Source organism: Meles meles, chromosome 1 (assembly GCF_922984935.1).
Source record: "Meles meles chromosome 1, mMelMel3.1 paternal haplotype, whole genome shotgun sequence".
NCBI lineage: Eukaryota > Metazoa > Chordata > Mammalia > Carnivora > Mustelidae > Meles > Meles meles.
In genome coordinates this window covers 216,357,193-216,377,888 of record NC_060066.1, presented here as the reverse complement: position 1 = coordinate 216,377,888, position 20,696 = coordinate 216,357,193, and the positions used below count along the sequence as shown (strand labels likewise).

The window sequence follows — 20,696 nt, the reverse complement described above, 5'->3', positions numbered from 1 at the left end:
CCGGGCTGGCCTGCGCAGACCCCGTCCCCGGAGCCCGAGTCCTGCCCCCGGGCCGAGTTGCAGGCCGCCTCCCAGGCTCCCTGCCTGGGGCGGCGGAAGGATGGAGCCTGGGGATGTGGTGTCCGCCAGAAGTCCCGGTGTCCGCCCCGCTGGGGGGCTTCCCCCGACCCGCTGCTGCGTCGCCCTCACTGCCCCTTTCTCTTCCCCCGGGCGGGCGGTGAGGTCGTCTCTGACCCTGTTCTCTCCCGGCCGGTGGGGTCCCCGCTAAGCAGGGAGTTGCAGAAGGGGTTTCGGGGGGGGGGGGCACGGGTAGGGTCTTAACGACTTTGAGCGTGGTAGGGCGGAACAGGGCCGGGGGAGAAGGCAGACCCAGGGCGGAAGGGAGCCGTTTTTGGGGGCAAATACTGAACTCGGGCAGCCGGACAGGGCGCTTTCCAAGAACCACCCGAAATGCTCCCCTGGAGCCTCCCGGCTGTCGGCCAGCAGCTTGGCACTGACCCCGCTGGCCTGGTGTGCCGCCGTCGCTCCGGGCACGAGGCCTGGATGGAGAACGAGGAGTGCCAAGCCCCCCAGCCTGGTCTGGCCCTGTGCCTCTTCGTCTGCTCCCTCCCCACACCAGTCCCTGTCTGCTCCCGCCCTCTCAGGCATCCCACATCCAGTTCCCCCGGCCCCACGGAGCCCCCGCCAGCATCCCACCTGGCTCAGCTCCTCCAGCCGGCAGGCCGCCCCGTCGAGGCTTCCGGCCTCAGGACAGTGATCCCCTGGCCCCCCTGCCCAGGCCCATTCCAGACCTTGGCCCCAGCCGGGGCTTTCCTGCTCCCACAAACCCCGCACCTTGTTCGCTTCCCTTCTAGCTCCATAGGGTCTGCTTCCTTCCACTCCCCCAGCCTGGTCCTCTGGGCTGCGGCCCCCCTGCCCCTGCCTCTTGCCCCCACCCAGCACCCAGTACCCAGTACTCACACTCCTCATCCCACCACTCTCTCCGGGACCTGGGTCAGGCAGCTGCTGGGGTGGGGGCGGGGGCGGGGGGGGGCAGGTCCTGAGTTGAGAACAGAGGCTGTTCTCCCAGATCTCGCTCGCGGGTCCGGGAGCTGGAGGAGCTCCGTCCGGTGCAGGAGCAGCGCTCGGGACCCCAACTGCCTACCCGTCCCTCCGTGCCGGAGCCTCTGCGTCGGTCCCTTCTCTCGCTGCCGGGCCCTCCTCGCCCCCACCCCCCACGTGACCCCGCCCAGCTGGCCCTGCCCAGGCTGCTGCCACCGACCCACAGGCCCCGGGTCCGCACCCTAGGCTGGCGGCGGGACTGTCCTGACAGTGGGGACGGCCAGCCAGCTGGTTCCCTTCAGGGGCACGCACCTCCCCCCCGCACCCATCCCTGTAACCCGAGCCGCTCGTCGCGCCTCCCCGCGCAGCCCCACTGGGCCCGCGGCCCCGACAGTGAATCCGCAGGCGCCATGGGCCTCGGGGCCTGCATGTCCTCAGCGGCGTCGGGGAACCAAGCCCAGGCCCGTCGGCTGGAAGCTGTGCTGGGCACCCTGTGCCTGCTGCCCGCGCTCCTGCTGCTGGCCCGGCTCGGGGCCCCTGCCGCCCGGTTGGGGGCCAGCGGGGCACAGGTGAGAGCGGGTGTGGCCGGCAGAGGGGTGGGTGGCCGAAGGGTCTGAGAGCCTGCGTGTCCCGGCGGGGAGGGGGAAGGGGGAGGAGGAAGCCAGTATCAGGCCTGCAGCTCCGCCCAGTCCGACCTGGGCTGCGGTTACTGACCTTCTCTTCCTGGCTGCGAAGCACGCCGGCTGGGCTAGAAAACCCGAACTCGCGGAAAGACCAAAGGAGGGAATTTCAAGGCTCCCTGAAGCACGCACCCGCCCGCTTTCTTTAGTTCTTTTTCCAAGCTTGTTCAGATGTGGGGACGGTCCCTACTGTGTCCCCATGAGCACTCTTTCCTTGAAGGGAGCCGTCGCCGCACCCTACCAGGCGGGGGTCTTCGCCACTCCAGGACCGGGTCCTCCGCCCCTCCAGGTGGCCCGCAGACGCCGCTACGCGCTGACCCCAGCCAGGCTGCGCTGGGACCACTTCAACCTCACCTACAGGTGGGACGGTGGCCCAGGACGGTGGGCGCAGGGGAGTGTGCCCTAGCCCTGCCACCCACCACCCTTGACCTTAACCCCCATCCCAGGATCCTCTCCTTCCCGCGGAACCTGCTGAGCCCCAGTGAGACCCGGCGGGGCCTGGCTACCGCCTTCCGCATGTGGAGTGACGTGTCCCCCTTCAGCTTCCGAGAGGTGGCCCCCGAGCAGCCCAGCGACCTCCGCATAGGTGCGCACCGTGCCCCCGCCCCCGCCCGGCCCTGTGGCCCCCCCCCCCCCCCCCCCCCCCCCCCCCCCGCTCAGCCCTGTGCTCCCCCAGGCTTCTACTCGGTCAACCACACGGACTGCCTCGTCTCCGCGCTGCACCACTGCTTTGACGGCCCGACAGGCGAGCTGGCCCACGCCTTCTTCCCCCCGCACGGCGGCATCCACTTTGACGACAGCGAGTACTGGGTCCTGGGCCCCACGCGCTACAGCTGGAAGAAAGGTGACGGCTGGACTCCCGCGGGGCCCTCCGCACCAGGGTGGGCACCGCAGGAGGGCTTTGGGGGTGGTGGCTGCGATTTGGGGTCAAGTAGGCAGGAAGGGGGAGGCTGGGAGGAGGCCATAGGCCTAGGTTCCAGGAACCCTGAGCACCCCCACCCCCGCCCTGCTGCTGGAGACGGAGCTGGAGCTGCATTCCTGGGGACCGAGCTCACCGCCTCTGGAACATTCTTATCTTCCCATGGCCGTGCTGAGGGAGGCTCCGCGGGCCGCAGAGCCGGGAGGGCTGGGCCGGGGCTCGGGGGGCTGACCCGCGGGTCCCGCAGGCGTCTGGCTCACCGACCTGGTGCACGTGGCGGCCCACGAGATCGGCCACGCGCTGGGCCTGATGCACTCGCAGCACGGCCGGGCGCTCATGCACCTGAACGCCACTCTGCGCGGCTGGAAGACACTGTCGCAGGACGAGCTGTGGGGGCTGCACCGGCTGTACGGTGAGTGCCGTGGGGGCCGGCCGGGTGCGCGGGCGGGCGGGGAGGCCTAAGGCCCGGTCAACCTCCTGCAGGCTGCCTGGACCGGCTCTTCGTGTGCACATCCTGGGCCCGGAGGGGCTTCTGCGACACCCGCCGCAGGCTCATGAAGAGGCTGTGTCCCAGCAGCTGTGACTTCTGCTATGGTGAGGCCGCGGCCCTACTGCTGGCCGGCTCCGGCCGACGTAGGGGCGGGCGTCGCTGTGGCCCTCTCTGAGCCCCGCCCCTCCTGCCGCTCTGCAGAGTTTCCCTTCCCCACCGTGGCTGCCACCGCGCCGCCGCCCAGAACCAAGACCAGGCTGGTGCCCGAGGGCCGGAACGTGACCTTCCGCTGTGGCCAGAAGATCCTGCACAAGAAAGGCAAAGTGTAGTGAGTGGCCCTGCCCTGTGCCCTCCCCACCGAGGGTGGGCGGCGGGCACTCGGGACCCCGCCCAGCCCCGTGCCCTGCTCCCCGCAGCTGGTACAAGGACCAGGAGCCCCTGGAGTTCTCCTACCCCGGCTACCTGGCGCTGGGCGAGGCGCACCTGAGCATCATCGCCAACGCCATCAACGAGGGCACGTACACGTGCGTGGTGCGCCGGCGGCAGCGCGTGCTCAGCACCTACTCCTGGCGCGTCCGAGTGCGCGGCTGAGCTGCCCGCGGGGCCCAGGCCGCTCATAAAGCACTTTCTCTCTGAAGTCTGCGCGCCTTTCTTGGGACGGAGGGCGGCCAGCCTTGGGGCCCGCGGGGTGGAGCCGCTCGGCCTGTGCTCCGCTTCATGTGGGGAGCGTGGGGCCGGGACACCCCAACTTCCCCACGGTTCCTTGGGGTGAGGATGTGGTCCTTGGAGGCCCGGGCCAAGGCGGGCTTTTCCCGGCCGGTCCTGGGGAAATGGGGTAAACGAAGGCGCAATGTGGAAGCAGCCCCAGGAGAGCAGGCTGAGCCCAGGCAGCCCGGGGGTCCCTGGGAGGGTCCGGGGTTTGCTCAGGGGCGCGGGAGGCAGGAAGGCCGAGAAGGGCAGGCCGCGGTGCCCGCAAGGCTGCCAAAGGAGTGGGGGTGGGGTGGGGCAAGTGAGGCCCGAGAGGGAGGGCCCACACCGGAGTTGGGGGAGGAGCGGCCGGTGCCAACAGAAGGGACCGGGTGGGGCTGGTGGACGCCCTGGGCAGTGGCCAGCACCCCCCTTTGCCACGGCGACGCCCCGTCCCGCTAGGCTGGGAGCTCGAGAGCTGGCAGGCCGGGAAGAGCCCGGCCAACACGGGGTCCGAGGCTGCCCTTCCTTCCCGGCCTCCACCCCGAGAACGCGGGCCCAGGCCCCGCAGGCAGCACGAGGGCAGGCCTTGTTCGCTAGGGGCCAGCTGCGGAAGGACGTGCCAGAGCTTTCCTCCAAGAACGCTTTACTGCCATCTGCAAACGCGTTAACAACTTCGTACAAAACCCGCTGTGGCCAGGAGCTTGCGCGCCGGCTCGAGGGGCCCGGGGCCACGGATGCCCTGAGTGAGGGGCGGGAGGCTGTGAAGCAGGAGCCTGAAGATCAAAAGTAGAAAATTCCTGCCCCCCCCCCCCCCGACTTCATTCCACAGCAAGGCCAGTCGGCCCGCGGCGATGCGTGTCGAGGGTGCGCGGTCGGCACTGGCCTCTGCTGGTCGCCGCCTCCACTCCCTGCGGCAAGTCTGACACATTCGAAAAAATACAGCCTTTCCTTCCACAACGAGGAAAATGTGATTTAATTCTACAAATTTACAAGCCAAGATAAAACAAAACATGGAAAAGCAAACGAGGCGGGCGGTCAGAGACTTGAGGTGGAGACCTGCAGCCACGCCAGCCCTGGCAGCGGCGTCCCGGCGGAGCAGGGCCTGGGGCCGGACAGGCGCGCTGCCTCCGGCACCCGCCCTGGTCCCGGCCAAGTCTTGCTGGGCGGCCCCCACGGGGCTGGTGTGGGCTCCGCGCCAGACCTCAGAACTTGAGGCTGAAGCCGGGGCCCGCGGCCGAGGCCCCCTGGTTGGTGGTCGTGAGGTGGAAACCCGTCTCCTTCAGGTCGTCGTCGCCCTGGGGAGCAAGTGGCACTGTGGGGTCCCTGCCGGGCCAGCCTCGCCTCGGGGAGCCCCCGCATCTTCCCTCCTCCGCCAGCCCGGCCCCTCACCAGCTGGCTGTACCCCAGGCCTCCCTCTGGGGGCCGTGGGCTCGTGCCACGCTTGACCCTTTGCTGCTCACTCTTGGCAGGCCACGTGGGGAACATCGAGGGGTCGATGGGGAGGGGGGTCTCTCGGAAATACTCATGTTTGAGGCCGTCCTCTGCACTGACTCTCCGCCCAGGGAAGTAGGTTAGGAACCTGGGGGAAGAGGAGCCCTTGGCGTCCAGCCCAGGGGTGGGGGTCAGGGCAGGGGGGAGGGGGTGCACCCACAGGTTCACACACTTGTTCATGAGGTCAAAGCCCTGGTCTGAGAGCAGCGCCCCAAAGCGTTTGCGGAGGTTGTTGTAGGGATACTCGGTGAAGGTCATCTTCTTGACCGCGGGGAGCTCATTGTAGCCAGGCCAGATTTTCTCACTGGGGGTACCCAGGTCCTGAGAGACAGACAGATGGATCTCAGAACGGCCCCGGCCTGCAGGGGAGGCTCTGGCCCCGGGTGCGGCATGTGCCAGGCAGGGCGCTTTGCAACGGGAGCCACAGACGCACCTTAAACACTTTGTTGATCTGATCGATTTCTGACTTCCCAGGGAAAAGCGGCTTCTGGGTCAGCAGCTCCCCAAAGATGCAGCCCACCGACCACATGTCCACAGCCGTGGAGTACTCCTGGGGGTCCAGGGGTGCGCTCAGGGGGCTGCATGGGCAGCGAGCACAGGTCAGGTCCCCCAGCCCCCAGCACTCACCTTGGCGCCAAGCAGCAGCTCCGGGGCACGGTACCACAGGGTCACCACAACTGGGGTGTAGGCCTTCAGAGGGGACCCGTATTCCCTTGCCAGCCCGAAATCCCCGACCTGCAAGGACAGAGGGCGGGCTGTGGGCAGGCCACGGAGGCCCAGGTGGGGGGCAGCCCCGAGGGTGAGCCGCGGGGACCCACCTTGAGGATGCCCGCGTGGCTCAGCAGCAGGTTGGAGGTCTTGAGGTCCCGGTGCAGGATCCAGTTGTCATGCAGGTGCTTCACACCCCGCAGCAGCTGGATCATCAGGGTCTTCACCTCCCCTAGAGGGCAGTGGGGTCATGGTCCTAGGTCATCTGCCTGCCTCAGCAGCGACCAGGCTCCTCGGGTACATTTGTCCTGGGAGCGTGCCCAGCTCGGCACAGCCCTGAGGCGCCTGCACACGCGCACGCGCGCGCGCGCACTGGGAGCGCGTCAGTTACAAGGTCAGGGACACTGTCTGCAGCCCAGGCGGCCCGAGGGGGGGGATGTTCCTGGTGGGGGACAGCAGCCAGAGGGCCACAGCTGTAGGAGTGACTCGGGGCTGTGCCCGCCGTGCCCGCAGGCCCCACCTGGCAAGAAAGGCTGCTTCATGGTCTCCATGAGGCTCTTGAGGTCGTGTTCCACGTAGTTCATCACGATGTAGATCTTGTCCATGTTGCTGCCCACAACTATTTCCTGAGAGACAAAAGCCGGCAGGTGAGTCACCTGGGGGTCACCTCTAGGCCCCAGCCCTGTAACCGCTGACTCCTGAGGCCTAGGCACACACAGACGGCAGGGACCTGTTAGGTGTGGTAACCGTCAAGGGGCTGACGTGGCGGGGACACCAAGACTCCATTTTTGCATGACACGGGTGAGCCTGACCCCAGGCTGCCCTTGGGGTCACCCGGGAGGCCTTACCCGGACCGTGACGATGTTGGGGTGCTGCGCCTTAAGGATGGTGTTGATCTCCCTCAGAGATGTGATCGGAAAGCCCTCTTTCTCCTTCTCCATCTTCAGCCGCTTCAAAGCCACAATCTCATCTGAAAACAGTTCGGAGGCAGGTTGAGGACACCTCCCTCCGCGCACACGCACTTGGCTGGGGCTCGGGAAGTGCTTCTTGTGCGCAGGGAAGCCTCGCTTTCACGGCTGTCTCACACCCGCACCAAGAGAAAAAGCCCAAACCTGCTACCCCGAAAGAAACATGAGGCTTATTTCCAAACCAGCTTTCATCCAAAATAGGTAAGGATTTCCCATTCTCTCTGTCCCTGCTGTGGTTTGCCAGGAGACACCGCAAACCTCAACATCCCCACACAGAACATTCACCAGGGTCTCAAGATCTCAAGTGGCCTCCCTGAGCTTCCAAGACCCAGACGCGCTGCCAGGGAAGCTTCCAGGCCCCGGCTCACACGCCTGTTCAGGTGCTAGCACTCCAAGCAGACTCCACTTCCCCTGGAGCCGAGGCACCTGCCGCCACAAGCAAGCAGCAGAGCCTCATGAGCAGGCTGACCTCTGGACTCCACAGACATCAAGGAGTCAACTGCTCAGGCGCCCGTGAGTCACTAGCTGCTGCTCGCCAGGTAAGGTGAGGCCGTGACTGGGCACCTGCGGAGGGAAGACTCCCAGGAGAGTCGGAACTGCGTGTCCAAAGACCTGGACACTGAGGGTGCCAAGGGCCAGGATGGACCGGGCTTGGATCTCAGTCCCTGCAAGCTGGCTGTGGCTTAAGCAGAACGCCCTGCCTCCCTCCCAGAGTCCACGTGGGCCCAGCAAGACTGTGCAGGGGAAACATGCCAGGCCTGAGAAGGTGCGGTGGGTTTGCCCAAGGACGATGCTCCTTAGGAGAAATTCCTTCCTGCCCGAGGACAGGTTCTCTGTGCCACGTGGTTCCTACCCTACACCTCCCCTCCCCCACCTTGGGGGACCACTCGATCCTGCACCTGTTTTCTTGTCCTTTGCTCTGTACACCACCCCGTAAGTGCCTTCTTCAATCCTGTTCAGGCACTGGAACTCCTCCACGCTGCGACACCCCTGGAAGGAAGCACGCCGTGAGGACGCAGCGGCCGCGGCCGCGCTCACAGCTGCATGGAGCTGGGGCAGCAGGCCCTGCCCCGAACGCGGCTGGTGGGAGTGCCGCAGCGCCCCCCCCCCGCCCGGCTTCCTCGGGGAGCACGTGCTCCCGGGTCAAGAAATAAAACCGCCTGCCATAAAACCTGGTCCCGGGCGCACCCTTCTGAGCCAGGCCTGGCCTGCCCGCTCTGCGCTAAGATAACACCAGGGACGCCACCGCCAAAGCCCCGGCACCTTCCCTCGCGGCACGGGTGGCCCAGTGGCAGGTGCCCACTGCCAAGGCCCCGCTCTCAATCCCCAGCGCTATCCGCTGTCGGCCAAGCCGAGCCACCCTGGGGTGGAGGGTTGCCTGACCTGCAGGGCGGGGAGGTACTTGGGCAGCTCCTGTTTGAGTTCAATGGGTGACAAGGCAGGAGAGTCGGGCACAAAGTCGCCTTCAGTCAGGGCGCTGCTCTGCGGAGTGCCCTCGCCGGCTTCTTCCTCCCCTTCCTCACTTTCTCCGGAGTCTCGGTCAAACCGGGATTCTGGAACTTCAAACGTTAAACCCAACCGTGGAACCAGGAATGAGCAGTATCATCGTCCCTCTGTGCTTTGGGGCGGGGGGACACCAAGCGCATGCCAGAGCCGCAGAAGCCGCTCCAGATGTGTACACCCCACACCCTGGACTGAGGGCTCTGGGGTCTTGGGGTTCACCAGCTCAGCCGGGGGCCTGGGGGCCGCCGCCCGGAGCCGGGGCTCCAAGGCGACACAGCCGGGACTCGTCTCAGGCCCAGAGGGCCCAGCCCGGCTGCTGTCTCCCTGCCGTGTCTAAGCCACGGGGATGCTGAGGACTCAGGGACGCCGGCCCTCCACGGTCACAAGCGGGTCTCTCAGGGAGCTGGCTGCCTGTGCCTCGGGTGAGGGGTACGCGCACCAGACGGTGACCTGCTGGCTTTGGAAAGGGTCACAGAGCTGGGGAGCAGCCTTGCGGGGGTGCCGCTCACCGACCAGGACGTGGTTCTCACTCTCCCGCTCTCCGTCCTCACTCATCTCGTCCTCACTCACTTCCTCTGCAAGACAGAGCGGGCGTCTGCTCACACCTGCAGGGCCTGGGCCCCGCACAGGTTTGGGCTTGGCCTCATTCTAGGGCTCTTCAGACCCTCCATGGGCACAAACAAGGGTCTGCTTTAGCTAACGGAAAGCAAAAACCACTGTAAATAATCACTTTTGGGGTCTAATGGGAATCCCAGATACCAAAGCATTTTCCATTCGGGAGCATTTTTGTTTTTGTTTTTTTAATTTTTTTTTTTTTTTTTTTAAATTTGACAGAGACCACAAGTAGACAGAGAGGCAGGCAGAGAGAGGGGGGGAAGCAGGCTATAGCCGCTGAGCAGAGAGCCCGATGCGGGACTCGATCCCAGGACCCTGGGATCATGACCAGAGCGGAAGGCAGCGGCTTAACCCACTGAGCCACCCAGGCGCCCCTCGGGAGCATTTTTGAACTGAGAGTGCCAGTGACCCCTCTGCAGTCTGTAAACCCCGAAGAGACGGTGGGAGCCCCACGCCCTCCTCACCGGCCGACTGTCCCGACGCGTCCTCGGAGTTGCTGCCCGTCTCCTCCTCCTCCTCTTCCTCCTCCTCCGACTCTTCACTGCTGCTCCCCTCCTCTTCCTCTTCCTCCTCCTCCTCCTCCTCCTCCTCCTCTTCCTCCTCCGAACCCGACCCCGACTCCGCTTTGGGAAGAAAACAGTTGGGAGCGCACAGCGGGACGGGCAGCCCTCCCTGCGCGGCCGCGGAGCCGGCGCGTACCTGACGAGGACTCGGCAGAACTGGTTTTCCTTTCGCTGTCACTGACGTCCTGCAGGTCTGACAGCAGGTCTCGCTCTTCCGTCTTCTCTTCCTTCACTTAGGAAACAAACCATCAAAGTTGAACGTGGGAAGCGTGTGACCACAAACAAGACCCGATGGCATCTTTCCTGCAGAGGCTGACTGTGGCCTGTGACACACGGCCCCCACCGAGCGGGAGGCCCGCTCTCACACCGTGCAGCACACTAAGGACCGTCCCACCGCGCCGTCCGCGAGCGCCACAGCCCGTCTCAGTGTGCAACAGAAGCAGGTTTTCGTGAAGGCTGTCTGCCGAGAGCCACGCCATGCTGGCCCGCGGGCAGGCCCCACGCACCCTCACCTGGCTTCCGGCCGTCTGTCAGCTCAAACCTCTCCCGGGGCGGCCGCAGCGGGCTGCGACTCCAGTGGCTTGCTTTCACTTTGTCGCCGTAGTCTTCTCTCACGGTCCGGTGATGGGCGGACACTGCGGCACAGAGCACAGCGGGAGGCGGGGCTGCAGCACCCTCTCCAGCAGGGCCCGCCGCACCCCTGCTGGGGGTGACGCAGGACAGGTGCTCAGAGCTCTGGCGACAGAGGCTGGAGGGTGTCCCTGGGGACCCACGAGGACCTTCCAGACTCCTCTCCACGGGTCAGAAAGGAAGGGGCCATGACCCACCTCTTCAAGCCTGTGCCTGGCCAGTGCGGGCAGCGCACACGGCGGCCCGGTGCCGCGCACCCTCCCCGCACACTTCAAGCGCCCACGGCACTCCTTGGCAGGGGACCACACGGTCAAGCTCAACTCCTGAGCCCCAAGGCCTGCCCCCGCATCGCACGGCCACTGTCCGGAGCACCTCATCCCTCAGGGTCGTTCGTGGGGCCCTGAGCTCGCCCACGGGAGCAGCACCCCAGCCATAAGGCGCGCCCGCCCGCACCTTCCCTGCGGGCCTCGCGCTCCTTGCGCCGCTCCTCGGCCCGCCGCTCCCGCTCCTTCTGCTCCCGCTGCTCCTTCTGTTGCTCCCGCATCTTCCGCTCCCGCTCCCGCTTCCTCTCCAGCTGCTCGAGGCGGTCCCTGCAACGAGCACAGGCCAACGCTCTCTCCAGTCTTCCCTTCTCACCCCAAGCGCTTTCTGTTCAAACCTAAAAATCGCCCATTTACGTTATTCAAACCATGAAGGGCTTTTCAAAGCCGCCGATACCCGTGCACACGTCCTGACAGACGCGACACAACTGAGCGAGCGGCGCCGGGGCTCAGCCGCGGAGCGTCACGCTCTTGATTTGGCCTTGGGGTCATGAGACAGAGCCCCGCGTCAGGCTCCATGGCCGGCGCAGAGTCTGCTTATCTCCCTATCTCCGCCCCCTCCCTGTTTGTACACTTCCTCTCTCTCAAATAAAAGTTTTTCTTTTTAAAAACACTTTTATCGATTGACAGAGACTGAGAGGTCGAGAGAGAGAGCTCACGCACAAGCAGGGAACAGCAGGCAGAGGGAGAGGACCCAGTAGGCTCCCCACCAAGCAGGGAACCCGATGCGGGGCTTGATCCCAGGAAGCCAGGATTATGCCCTGGGCTGAAGACAGAGGCTTCACTGACTGAGCCACCCAGGTGCCCCTGAAATGAATAAAATTTTTTAAAAAAAGAAGAAAGGGGTGCCTGAGTGGCTCAGTGGGTTGAGCCTCTGCCTTGGGCTCGGGTCATGACCTCGGGGGCCTGGGATTGAGCCCCGCATCGGGCCCTCTGCTCAGCAGGAGCCTGCTTCCCCCTCTCTCTCTCTGCCTACTTGTGATCTCTCTCTGTCAAATAAATAAATAGAGTCGAAGAAGAAGAGGACAAAGAGGAGGAGGAGGAGGAGGAGGAGGAAAGCAAATGCTGGCACAATGAGCCCAGTGCTTCTGGACGCCGGTCTGGCGGGCCTGCTAGGGGTGGCCAACAGAGCTGCTTACATCCACCTTTACGGCGTTCTAGGTCTTCAGGGCCTACAGCGGGGGTGGAGGAGTCCACCTCGGGAAGGCGGGGAGGAGGATCTGGACGCAGGCCTGGGCCCTGTCCCTCCTCCTCACTGGATTCCGCGGCAGACGGACCCCAGGCGGTTCACCGGCCCAGCAGGCACGAGTGTGGCATGTGAAAGGCAGTGGGAAAAAAGCCGCTTCGCGAAGGCGGTGAGTCAGCAAGGACCGCGTGTGCGGCCTGCCCCACAACACAGGCAAACAGCGCCAACGGGCCAGTTGCAGTCAATTTTCACGTCCCTACAGTTATGTCCAAACATAAAAGAGCCGGTACGTTGAAAAAGAAGAAAGTAAGCACCAGCATACACAAGCAGAAATGAGCATGAACAATGGCGAAAATGGAACAAGGCCTGCGGTCCGGTCCCCAGGCCTGTGCTGACTCCGGGGCCCCTCAGAGGGTCCTGCTGCGGAAGCCTGGGATTCCAGGCACTATTCTGTGAGTGCCCGAGGCCAAACTGCTGTGAGATAAAAGCTGTAACACGACACGAGATCCAAGCAGAGAATTCCATTTCTCGTGAACGCATGAAGTCGTGCAGCCGTCACCATGAGCCAGTTCGAAAATACACCCATCGCCTGACAGGCCCGTCGTGCGCACCTGTGGCCAGCTCCTAGCCTGCCCCACGAGCCCGTTTCTTTGCGCTTGGGATCCTGTGGCTATTCCTCCTGCTTTCTTTGGGTTGAGTCTGCCTCTCTCTTCTGCTAAGGGTGAGACTGGGCTGCTGACCCGACAACGTCTCTGTTATCAGTGCCTACAAGCCAGAACGTCTCACTCCATGCACAGCCTTTTCTGCATCACTAACTCTGGGCATCCTGCTTCTGTTTTCAGTCAGTTCAAAATGTTTTTTTCTTCTTCCAGTAGGTTTCATGTTCAGGGAGGCGACCCTGAGACCAAGACCTGAGTTGAGATCAAGTCGGAAGCTTGACCGACAGAGCCCCCAGGCCCTTGTGTTTCCTTGTGATGTATTTGGGTCGTAGGTTATTCAGAAAAGGACTGTGGGAATTCTAAACATTCGAGGATCCCCTCAGGTCTGTTTCTTCGTGTTGATTTCTACTCTAGCCCTTTTGTGGGAAGAGGGTATATTTTCTACGACCTCAGTTCTCAGATTGGAAACTTGCTGTGCGGCCCACGTGGGATCCACGCGGCACAACCTTCCCTTTCCGAGTGCGTACCCGCAGCTGGCTGTGGGCGCTCTGTGCGAGGTCGGTGAGATCGAGCCTGTGCAGGCTACTTTCCAGATGTTTTACATCCTTCTCTCCGGTCGTTCTGCCAACAGTGACAACACGGGACTGAAACTGCCACAGGCATGACGAGTGACCCACTGCTCCCTTCAGCCGTCAGGCACGTACACGTCCGCGGCCGCCGCTCCCTTCTGCCGTGCGGACCCGTCGCGGGGAAGCCCGGGTCGGCGCTGGTCGGGCTGTCACGTGACCGGTCACTGAGCCACTTGTGCTCTGCGGCTGCTGCGGGTGTGGGACGTCTCTGTCCCGATGTTCACTTTTGACTTACTTCTGTCCCGGACGCAGAGGTTCTCCTTACAGAAAACATCCTGGATCTTGCTTGGCTGTCGAAGAACCTCTCCTCTGAGGTACACAAACCACGCCACATCTCACGTAATTATGGATTTGGCTGAATCTGCTTTCTGTTCTTGTTTGAATTTTATGCCTTCTGTCTTTTTGGTTTAAGTAAGGGTTTTCAGAAAACCCTGCCAAGTCCCGTTCGCACAAGTCAGTCCCTCTCTCCGTGGCTGCTCCAGGATGGGCGGCGCGCATCTTCTCAGACTCACTTCATCGCAGAGAATGCAGGAGCCCCGTGCGGAAGAGCTCGGGCCCTCCCCGTTCTCTGTGCAGCCCACGAACGGCGCCGCACCGCAGCACTGCACTCGTCACTGTTCCATGCAATCGTGTCTCTTACGGAAATTAAGACGTGAGAAGAAACATTTGTAGATTCTGTTAACCCGAGCCTTTACCATTTCCAGTGCTCGTCTTTTCTTCCTGACTTTGATACCTTCTGCTGTGATTTCCATTCAACACAAAGGTCTTCCTTGAGTATTTACGGCAGGTCTTGTTAATAATGAATTCCATCGGTTTATCTTTCTTATTACCCTCACTTTGGAAGAAGAGTTTTGCTGGATACAAAATTCCTGGTTGCCAGGCTTTGTTTCGGCAGTGGGACCTGCCACGCCACCGCCTTCCGGCCCCCACTGACTCTGAGAAGTCAGCCATCAATCACACTGAAGCCCGCCTTCTATGAAGACTTTTCTCCTGCTTCAAGATTTTTCTCTGGCTTTCACCAGTTTCACTAAGATGTCACTTTATGGATCCTACTTGGGGTACTGAGCTTCTAGGATGTGTCGATAAATGTTTTTCATCAAATCTGAGACGTTCTCGGGCGTTATTTAAAGAGACATCTTTGTGCTGCTTCCCTCTGCTCTCCTGGGACCACTGATTACATGGTGTGGGAAGAACAGATGCTGACCCACAGGTTTTTTTTCTTTTTTAAGATTTTATTTATTTGACAGACAGAGATCACAACTAGGCAGAGAGGCAGGCAGAGAGAGAGGAGGAAGCAGGCTCCCCGCTGAGCAGAGAACCCGATGTGGGGCTCGATCCCAGGACCCTGAGATCATGACCTGAGCCGAAGGCAGAGGCTTTAACCCCCTGAGCCCCCCAGACGCCCCAATTCTCTCCACTCTTCAGAAAGCATGATTTCTTTTTTTTTTTTAAGATTTTATTTATCTATTTGACAGACAAAGATCACAAGTAGGCAGAGAGAGAGGAGGAGGAAGCAGGCTCCCCGACAAGCAGAGAGCCCGATGCGGGGCTCGATCCCAGGACCCCGAGACCACGACCCGAGCCGAAGGCAGAGGCTTCAACCCACCGAGCCACCCAGGCGCCCAGAAAGCATGATTTCTATTGCTCCATTTCAAGTTCCTTGCTAATGCGGAACACTCGGTTTCTACTGATGCTTTTCTTCCTTCAGACAGAGTCACACTTTCCTATTTATGTCTCAAAACTTTTTGTTGAAAACTGGACATATTTCAGGGGTGCCTGGGTGGCTCAGTGCACTAAGCCTCTGCCTTCAGCTCGGGTCATGGTCCTGGGGTCCTGGGATGGAGTCCCACGTCGGGCTCTCTGCACCGCGGGGAGCCTGATTCCCTGCCTCTCTCTGCCTACTTGTGATCTCTGTTGAATAAATAAATAAAAATCTTAAAAAAAAAAAAGAAAAAACTGGACATATTTCAGGGGCACTCTAACAAAATTTTTTTTTTTGAGACTTTATTTGAATGAGTGAGAGAGAGAGAGCGAGCGTGAGCGCACACATGCAGGGGAAGCAGAGGGAGAGGCTGAGCAGGGAGGCCAACGCAGGGCTCGATCCCAGGACCCTGGGCTGAATGCAGACATTTAACCGACTAAATGACCCAGGCGGCCCTCTAACAAAAATCTTAAAAAAAGAAAGAAAGAAGAGAGAGAGAGAGAGAAAGAAACCTGGACATTTCGGTTAACACACTGTAGTAACTCTGGGTTCTCATTTTTCCTCTTAGTTGCTGTTTGGTAACATGCTGTGCTCATCTGTGAACTCTGTCTCCGGACTAGAGTGCAGCCACTGCTCTTTTTTTCCGATACGTTTTTTATTTTCAAGCTTGGCTTCCTGGGGTCACCGCGGTGTGAGCACAGCTATGCCCGTCCTAAACTGAGTCAGCACAGAGCCGGGCAGACGTGGGCGATTCACATGCTCGCCGTAACCTGGCCACAAAGCTCTGCTCACCTCGTGATCTCCGACCTTCACCTGAAGACTCAGTTTGTCCCATCCCACACCACCTCCACGAGAACAAAGGCTCTTGTCATACCTTCTTCAGTTCGCCCCTTCGGCCTTTGTTGCCGGGAACGTCGGCAACATCCACCCTCCCACTTCTCCCTTCCTTGTAGCAGGCCGGCCACCAGGCTTCCTCTGGAAACGACCTCAACAGGCAGAGGGGGCCCTCCTATTCACATCTGGCCCTTATGAACAGGTCTGGGGCTATACAGAAGCTTTCCTCTGGGAATCCGACCCACAGAGGTGTGCTTAGACACAAAGGTCCAAGAGTCTGGCGTCTCAGCTCCCAGGCCTCTGGGTTTCCCTTTGTCTGAAAGAACTACAGAGTAATCTGCAGTCTACAGTCCGTTAGAGAACCCCAAGCCATGTATTGCCTTAGTTTTCCTGGCTTAGGCCACCTAGAACACAGCTTGGTACAGACCATGCACTCAGTAAGTACTTCTGCAGAAATCACCCTAAACTAGACTTCTCTTGGGTGTAGATTCTGACTTGGGTGTAGGAATTCAGAATTCCTACATGTGCACTGGGCTGTCTCCGAGAGGGCCTCACTACCATGCCTCGAATCCAGTACCCCCCATCCTCTCACGAGGCGTGCCCTATCCTGATGCATCAAGCTCAGAGGTATTTACAGCTCCTCCTCCTCCTTACCCATCATCAGCTGAGAGGCCCAGGAAGATCACTTCTCCCTCCTCTATCTTCCTTCCCCTCTCCACTGTTTGGCTTCATTCCTTGTGTCCGAATCCCTACCTCAGACCAGCTCCTGCCAGCAATGCCCCTTCCCTCAGGTCCACATCGCACTCTCACACGGAATCTCAGGCACTGCCGGCATGGCCTGCCTCCTGAGTACCTTCCCCAGCAGCCTCCACCCGGAGAAAGCGACACCCAGAGTTCCATTCCTTTCATGGTCTTTTCTCAGGAAGATTCACACCTATTTCTGTCTTCGAGATGCAATAAAAACTTAATCCCTTCGGGACAAATCTCTTGACAAGCACCACCACACGTTCACTGCACTGGGACTCTGGGCCCACAAGCACTTCCGTGCCATATCTGTGTTACGCTGCAAGGTCACTGTGTGTCAAGATGGTCTCTTCTGCCACCCCGACGGGCTGCTGTCCCCAGGAGCGCTCCATTTGGGCTCCTTAACACTGCGTTCACTCACCTCTCCCTTCTGGAGTGTTCCCGGGCCATCTCCCTCCTCTTCTGCCTCTCCCATTCCCGACGAGCCTTGTCCTGTTCCTCTCGGTGCCGTTTCCGGCGCTCGTGCTCGCGCTCCTTTTCCTTCGCTCTGGCATGCTTCCCTAAGGAGAAACAAAGTGTCACGCAAAGGGGCCCAATTCCCAAAACGTAATTTGCAAATACAGAGTGAAGAGAAGAATTTTAATGAATGACTTGGAGCCTCCAAATCAGGGGAAAATAAGGTGGTGACTACTGAACAGAATTGTAACTTCATCCTGTCTTTCGACTTTCTGTATTAAATCAACTGCGACTGGACGACAGCTGAGCCCTGAACACAGGGCAGGGGCACATGCACCCAACGCAGCCGGAAACCCAAGGGTAATTATGAGTCCTGAGCACTCAGCTACGAACAGCCTACTGCTGACCAGAGGCTTTCCTGACGACGTGTCTTCTGTGTCACTTGTCCCCCACCGCACTGTTCCAACTGTGTGAGCTACACCCGAGAGATCATCGTCAGAAAAACAAGAAGGGGAAGTGCATTTACGGCCCTGTCCTGCGGTTACCGGGAAACATCCATGTACAAGCGGACCATGGAGTTCCAGCCCGTGCTGTTCAGGGCTCAGCTGTACACCAGTTCTGTAATTAAGCACCACCACCAGCATCGTTCGTAAAGAACCCAGGACAGAGCTCAACTCCTGGTGGATTTCCATCTTGTATGACAGAACCACGCTCATCAACTGCATTTGTAACAATGACACTTAAACGGGGTGCCGGGGCCATGTTTCCCAACATCCTAAGAACCCTTAATAATGGTGGGAGATCAAACCCATTGGGACTTGATCAAAGATCTTTCTTTCTTCAGGTAATTCAACACTGAATCGCTATAAAAAATGCATACAGATTCCCTACATTTGTTGAATTAACACAATATTATGTTTAAATGAACCCACAACAACGTAACAAGGAGAAAAAGACACCAGAAGGAAAATGAAACAGCCATTTGGAATGATCTATAATAAATTTATGCTTTCAGCTAAAATTTTACTTTCTCTTTTCTTTCAACTGTTCTCTGGAGGAATGAGCAGATCGTGATACAGGAAATAGACCACACCTGAACATGATACCAAAAAGAAATAAAAGTAAAAATAAGATAAACTTCTGTACCCCCTTCTGCTGAATGGCTACGATGCCTACGTTTCTCTTTCCTCTTTTCATCTTTCCTGTGATGAGCCTTTTCTTTCCGAGACATTTGCTGCGGTGGTTTGATAGCCAAAGAATCATCCTCCTCTCCTCTGAAATACACGACAGCATCACATCATGCTCGAGAGTAACGCGGGGAGTCGGGGCGCCACGGAGCTCCTCCGCCCCAGAAACACGCACCGTTCAGAACACAAGAGTCCAATCTACCATCATTTTACGCACTGTTAACTATTAAACTTAGGCCGAAACGATTATCAAATACAGACTCAGATCAGAAGTGTACGTGAAAAATCAACATCCACATGGAACTGTAAGACTCAGGAACGTTTAGGGGCGGTGGACATGTTCCTTACCGTGACCATAACTGCACAAGTACGTACCAGTATCTCCAACCGCACACTCCGTGTACACACACACACACCTTATCGTGTACGTATCAATAAAGGTGTTAGAATACAGGTGTCACAATCTTAATAAAACTTAATGACCCCAAAGGGCCCCTCAACAATATCTTCAACTGCCTGTATGACTGGAACCCTGGAAGACTTGATCTATGTCTCTGTACCTTACTTTCTGGTTACGCCGGCTTCAACTTTCTGATGATGAATACTTTGGTGCTGACCATGGGTATGAGAATGAGTCAAAAATATAAATAAAAATCCTTACAAATAAGTAAACAAATGAATAAATGTAGCTTGCGGATGGTGTGACCTTAACTGAAGGCTGAGTGCACGAAAAGAGATACACACTCAGCTGAACCTTCCTAAGACGGGTGAGGGGGCAGTGGTCCCAGAGTCGGCCTGGACTGTGAGGTCACAACTACAAACGTTTCTGAAGTAATGCGGGGAAGAGCCCAACGGGCCCCCAGCTCCGCGGTGGGACCCAGCCGGCTCCGAAGCGAAGAGCAGGTGCGGCGGGGACCCTGCTCCTCGCTGAGTCCCTCTCCCCCACCTGTCTTCCATGGAGTCCTCTCGTCGGTACGGTGAGTTCCGGATGGTAATCTCCATGCGGTGGTCCCTCAGCTCCCCTTCCTCCAGGGAATCCCGCTTGGAGTCCCGGTCATCAGACTACGAAGCGAGGAGAAAGTCACTCAGTGTCTTCTCCCGGTACCCACGCCTGCCAACCTCCGAAGACACCACCAAGCCCTCCCCGCCAGCTCACACGACGCCAGAAGGAACCCCTGCAAGCTCGACCCAGCGCGGCGCCGCAGGGACGAGACTCCAGGCCCAGCGGCCCGGGTCTGCGCACCAGACCGGCTGCCCCACGCGCGCTGCGCCGGCCGCTCAGCCGCGAGTCGCGAGTGCGGGCTCCGGAGCCTGCTTGGCCGACACCCCGCGCGGCCACCCGCTTGCTCCGAACGGTATCACGCAAGCCGCGAAGGGAACGCGGGACGAAACGTTAGCCCCGACGCGGCCCCCGGGCGGACCGAGCCGGACACGGTGTCACCGGCCACGAGCACCGCGGGGCGAGCCCAGCCGCCCGCACACGGCCGCGCCGTCCCGCCGTCCGGCCCGGGCGCCCCTGCGACCCCGGGAAGCCACGGCTCCTGCGCGCAGACGCGCCGAGAAACGGGACGTCGCTCGGGAGAAGCGCCCGGGACGCGCCTTACGTTCTTCAGGCGTTTGATCTCCGCTTTCTCCTCCTGCTCCTTCCGCCGCTTCTTCTCCTGCAGGATCTCATCCAGCGTCTTCACCTTCCAGGAGTCCTTCTCATCCCCCATTGGAGTGAGGGCGCTGCGGGGGCACAGCCCGTCAGGACGCGGCGCCCCGCCCGGCTCGCGCCGCCTCCGGCACAGCCCCGCGGGGGCAGCGCCGCCCGCGCTCGGACCGCCGTCGCGGGGGCATCCCCGACGGCCCGGGGCGCGCCCTCGCCCGCGGTTACCTTTCCGCCAGAGCTCACGGCAGCCCCGCCGGGGCTACATGAGCTCCTCCGTGCGGAGCTCGCGGCGCGCTCCCCGGTCCTCCCCGCGCACCGGGCTGGCCGTCAGGAGGGTCCGGGAGCCGGGGTGGGGCGCTGCGACACGGCCGCGGCGCCGGGACCCTCGCCCCCCGGGCTCAGCCGCCGCGAGCCGGGGTTCGGGCCCGACGCCGCCTCAACCCCCAGCTCCGCGCGGGGCGACGAGGCGGGAAGCGACGCCCGGACGCGAGAGGTCAGGGAGCTGGCTGCGCCCGCCGCTCGTTCCGGCCCTCCGCCACTCACCCCTGCACCGCTGCTGCTGCCGCCGCCACCGCCGCCGCCGGTCCCGGAGCCTGAGGAGAAACAGCGCCCGGCGCGCGCCAGTAGCGTCGCCACTTCCTGCGTCGGCGCCGGCTGATGACACACGGGGGCGGAGCCCGGCGCCGGCTCGGGACAGAGGGCATCCGGCGCGCTGGCCTGGCGTCACTTCCGTCCTGGAATACCCGCGGCGGCGCCCCCCGCCCCCCTCCCCGTACCCGCCGCGTCCCGCACGTCGCTGGGCCCGGTGGCTGTCCCTGTCCCGCCCCGCGCCAGGCCGGCCTGCTGGTCCCAGGGGGCCGCAGAGACAGGGACGGGGGCGGGGAGGTAGGCGTCCCCACTATGGCGACCAGTTCGGGCTTGAAGAGGGCGAGTGGGACGAGCTGGTCGCCCCGAGCTCCTGGGGACGGGGCATCCCTCGCTTTTCTCCTCCGTGCTGAGCACTGCGGGCGCCCGCGGCTCCGTCGCGCCG

The 20,696-nt window shown here is 61.2% G+C and overlaps 2 protein-coding genes across 4 annotated transcripts; one reads left to right on the top strand and one right to left on the bottom strand.

Moving 5' to 3' along the window:
• The first annotated feature begins 50 nt into the window (after positions 1 to 50).
• Positions 51 to 3,748, top strand: MMP23B (matrix metallopeptidase 23B). Its single transcript, XM_046010715.1, has 8 exons — positions 51 to 1,610; positions 1,942 to 2,081; positions 2,168 to 2,307; positions 2,398 to 2,565; positions 2,888 to 3,052; positions 3,124 to 3,234; positions 3,332 to 3,458; positions 3,547 to 3,748. The coding sequence occupies exons 1-8, from the start codon at positions 1,452 to 1,454 to the stop codon at positions 3,719 to 3,721; spliced, it is 1,185 nt and encodes a 394-aa protein (XP_045866671.1). The 5' UTR covers positions 51 to 1,451; the 3' UTR covers positions 3,722 to 3,748.
• A 1,047-nt stretch (positions 3,749 to 4,795) lies between these two features.
• On the bottom strand, positions 4,796 to 20,441 carry LOC123945741 (cyclin-dependent kinase 11B). 3 transcript variants are annotated; one of them, XM_046010593.1, is made up of 20 exons: positions 20,210 to 20,441; positions 19,620 to 19,743; positions 18,962 to 19,077; positions 17,975 to 18,102; positions 16,794 to 16,932; positions 10,752 to 10,888; positions 10,181 to 10,303; positions 9,805 to 9,900; positions 9,570 to 9,728; positions 9,000 to 9,065; positions 8,371 to 8,540; positions 7,887 to 7,977; positions 6,868 to 6,989; positions 6,540 to 6,645; positions 6,130 to 6,251; positions 5,939 to 6,046; positions 5,745 to 5,861; positions 5,484 to 5,632; positions 5,210 to 5,399; positions 4,796 to 5,115 (listed from the first exon to the last, which is right to left on the bottom strand). In XM_046010593.1, the coding sequence occupies exons 1-20, from the start codon at positions 20,368 to 20,370 to the stop codon at positions 5,023 to 5,025; spliced, it is 2,517 nt and encodes an 838-aa protein (XP_045866549.1). In that variant the 5' UTR covers positions 20,371 to 20,441; the 3' UTR covers positions 4,796 to 5,022. The 3 variants fall into 3 exon arrangements, with proteins under 3 accessions (XP_045866549.1, XP_045866539.1, XP_045866558.1); XM_046010583.1 differs by having other exon boundaries at positions 4,797 to 5,115; positions 8,371 to 8,546; positions 20,210 to 20,432; XM_046010602.1 differs by lacking the exon at positions 20,210 to 20,441 and adding an exon at positions 19,892 to 20,172 and having other exon boundaries at positions 4,797 to 5,115; positions 8,371 to 8,546.
• Between the last annotated feature and the right edge of the window lie 255 nt (positions 20,442 to 20,696).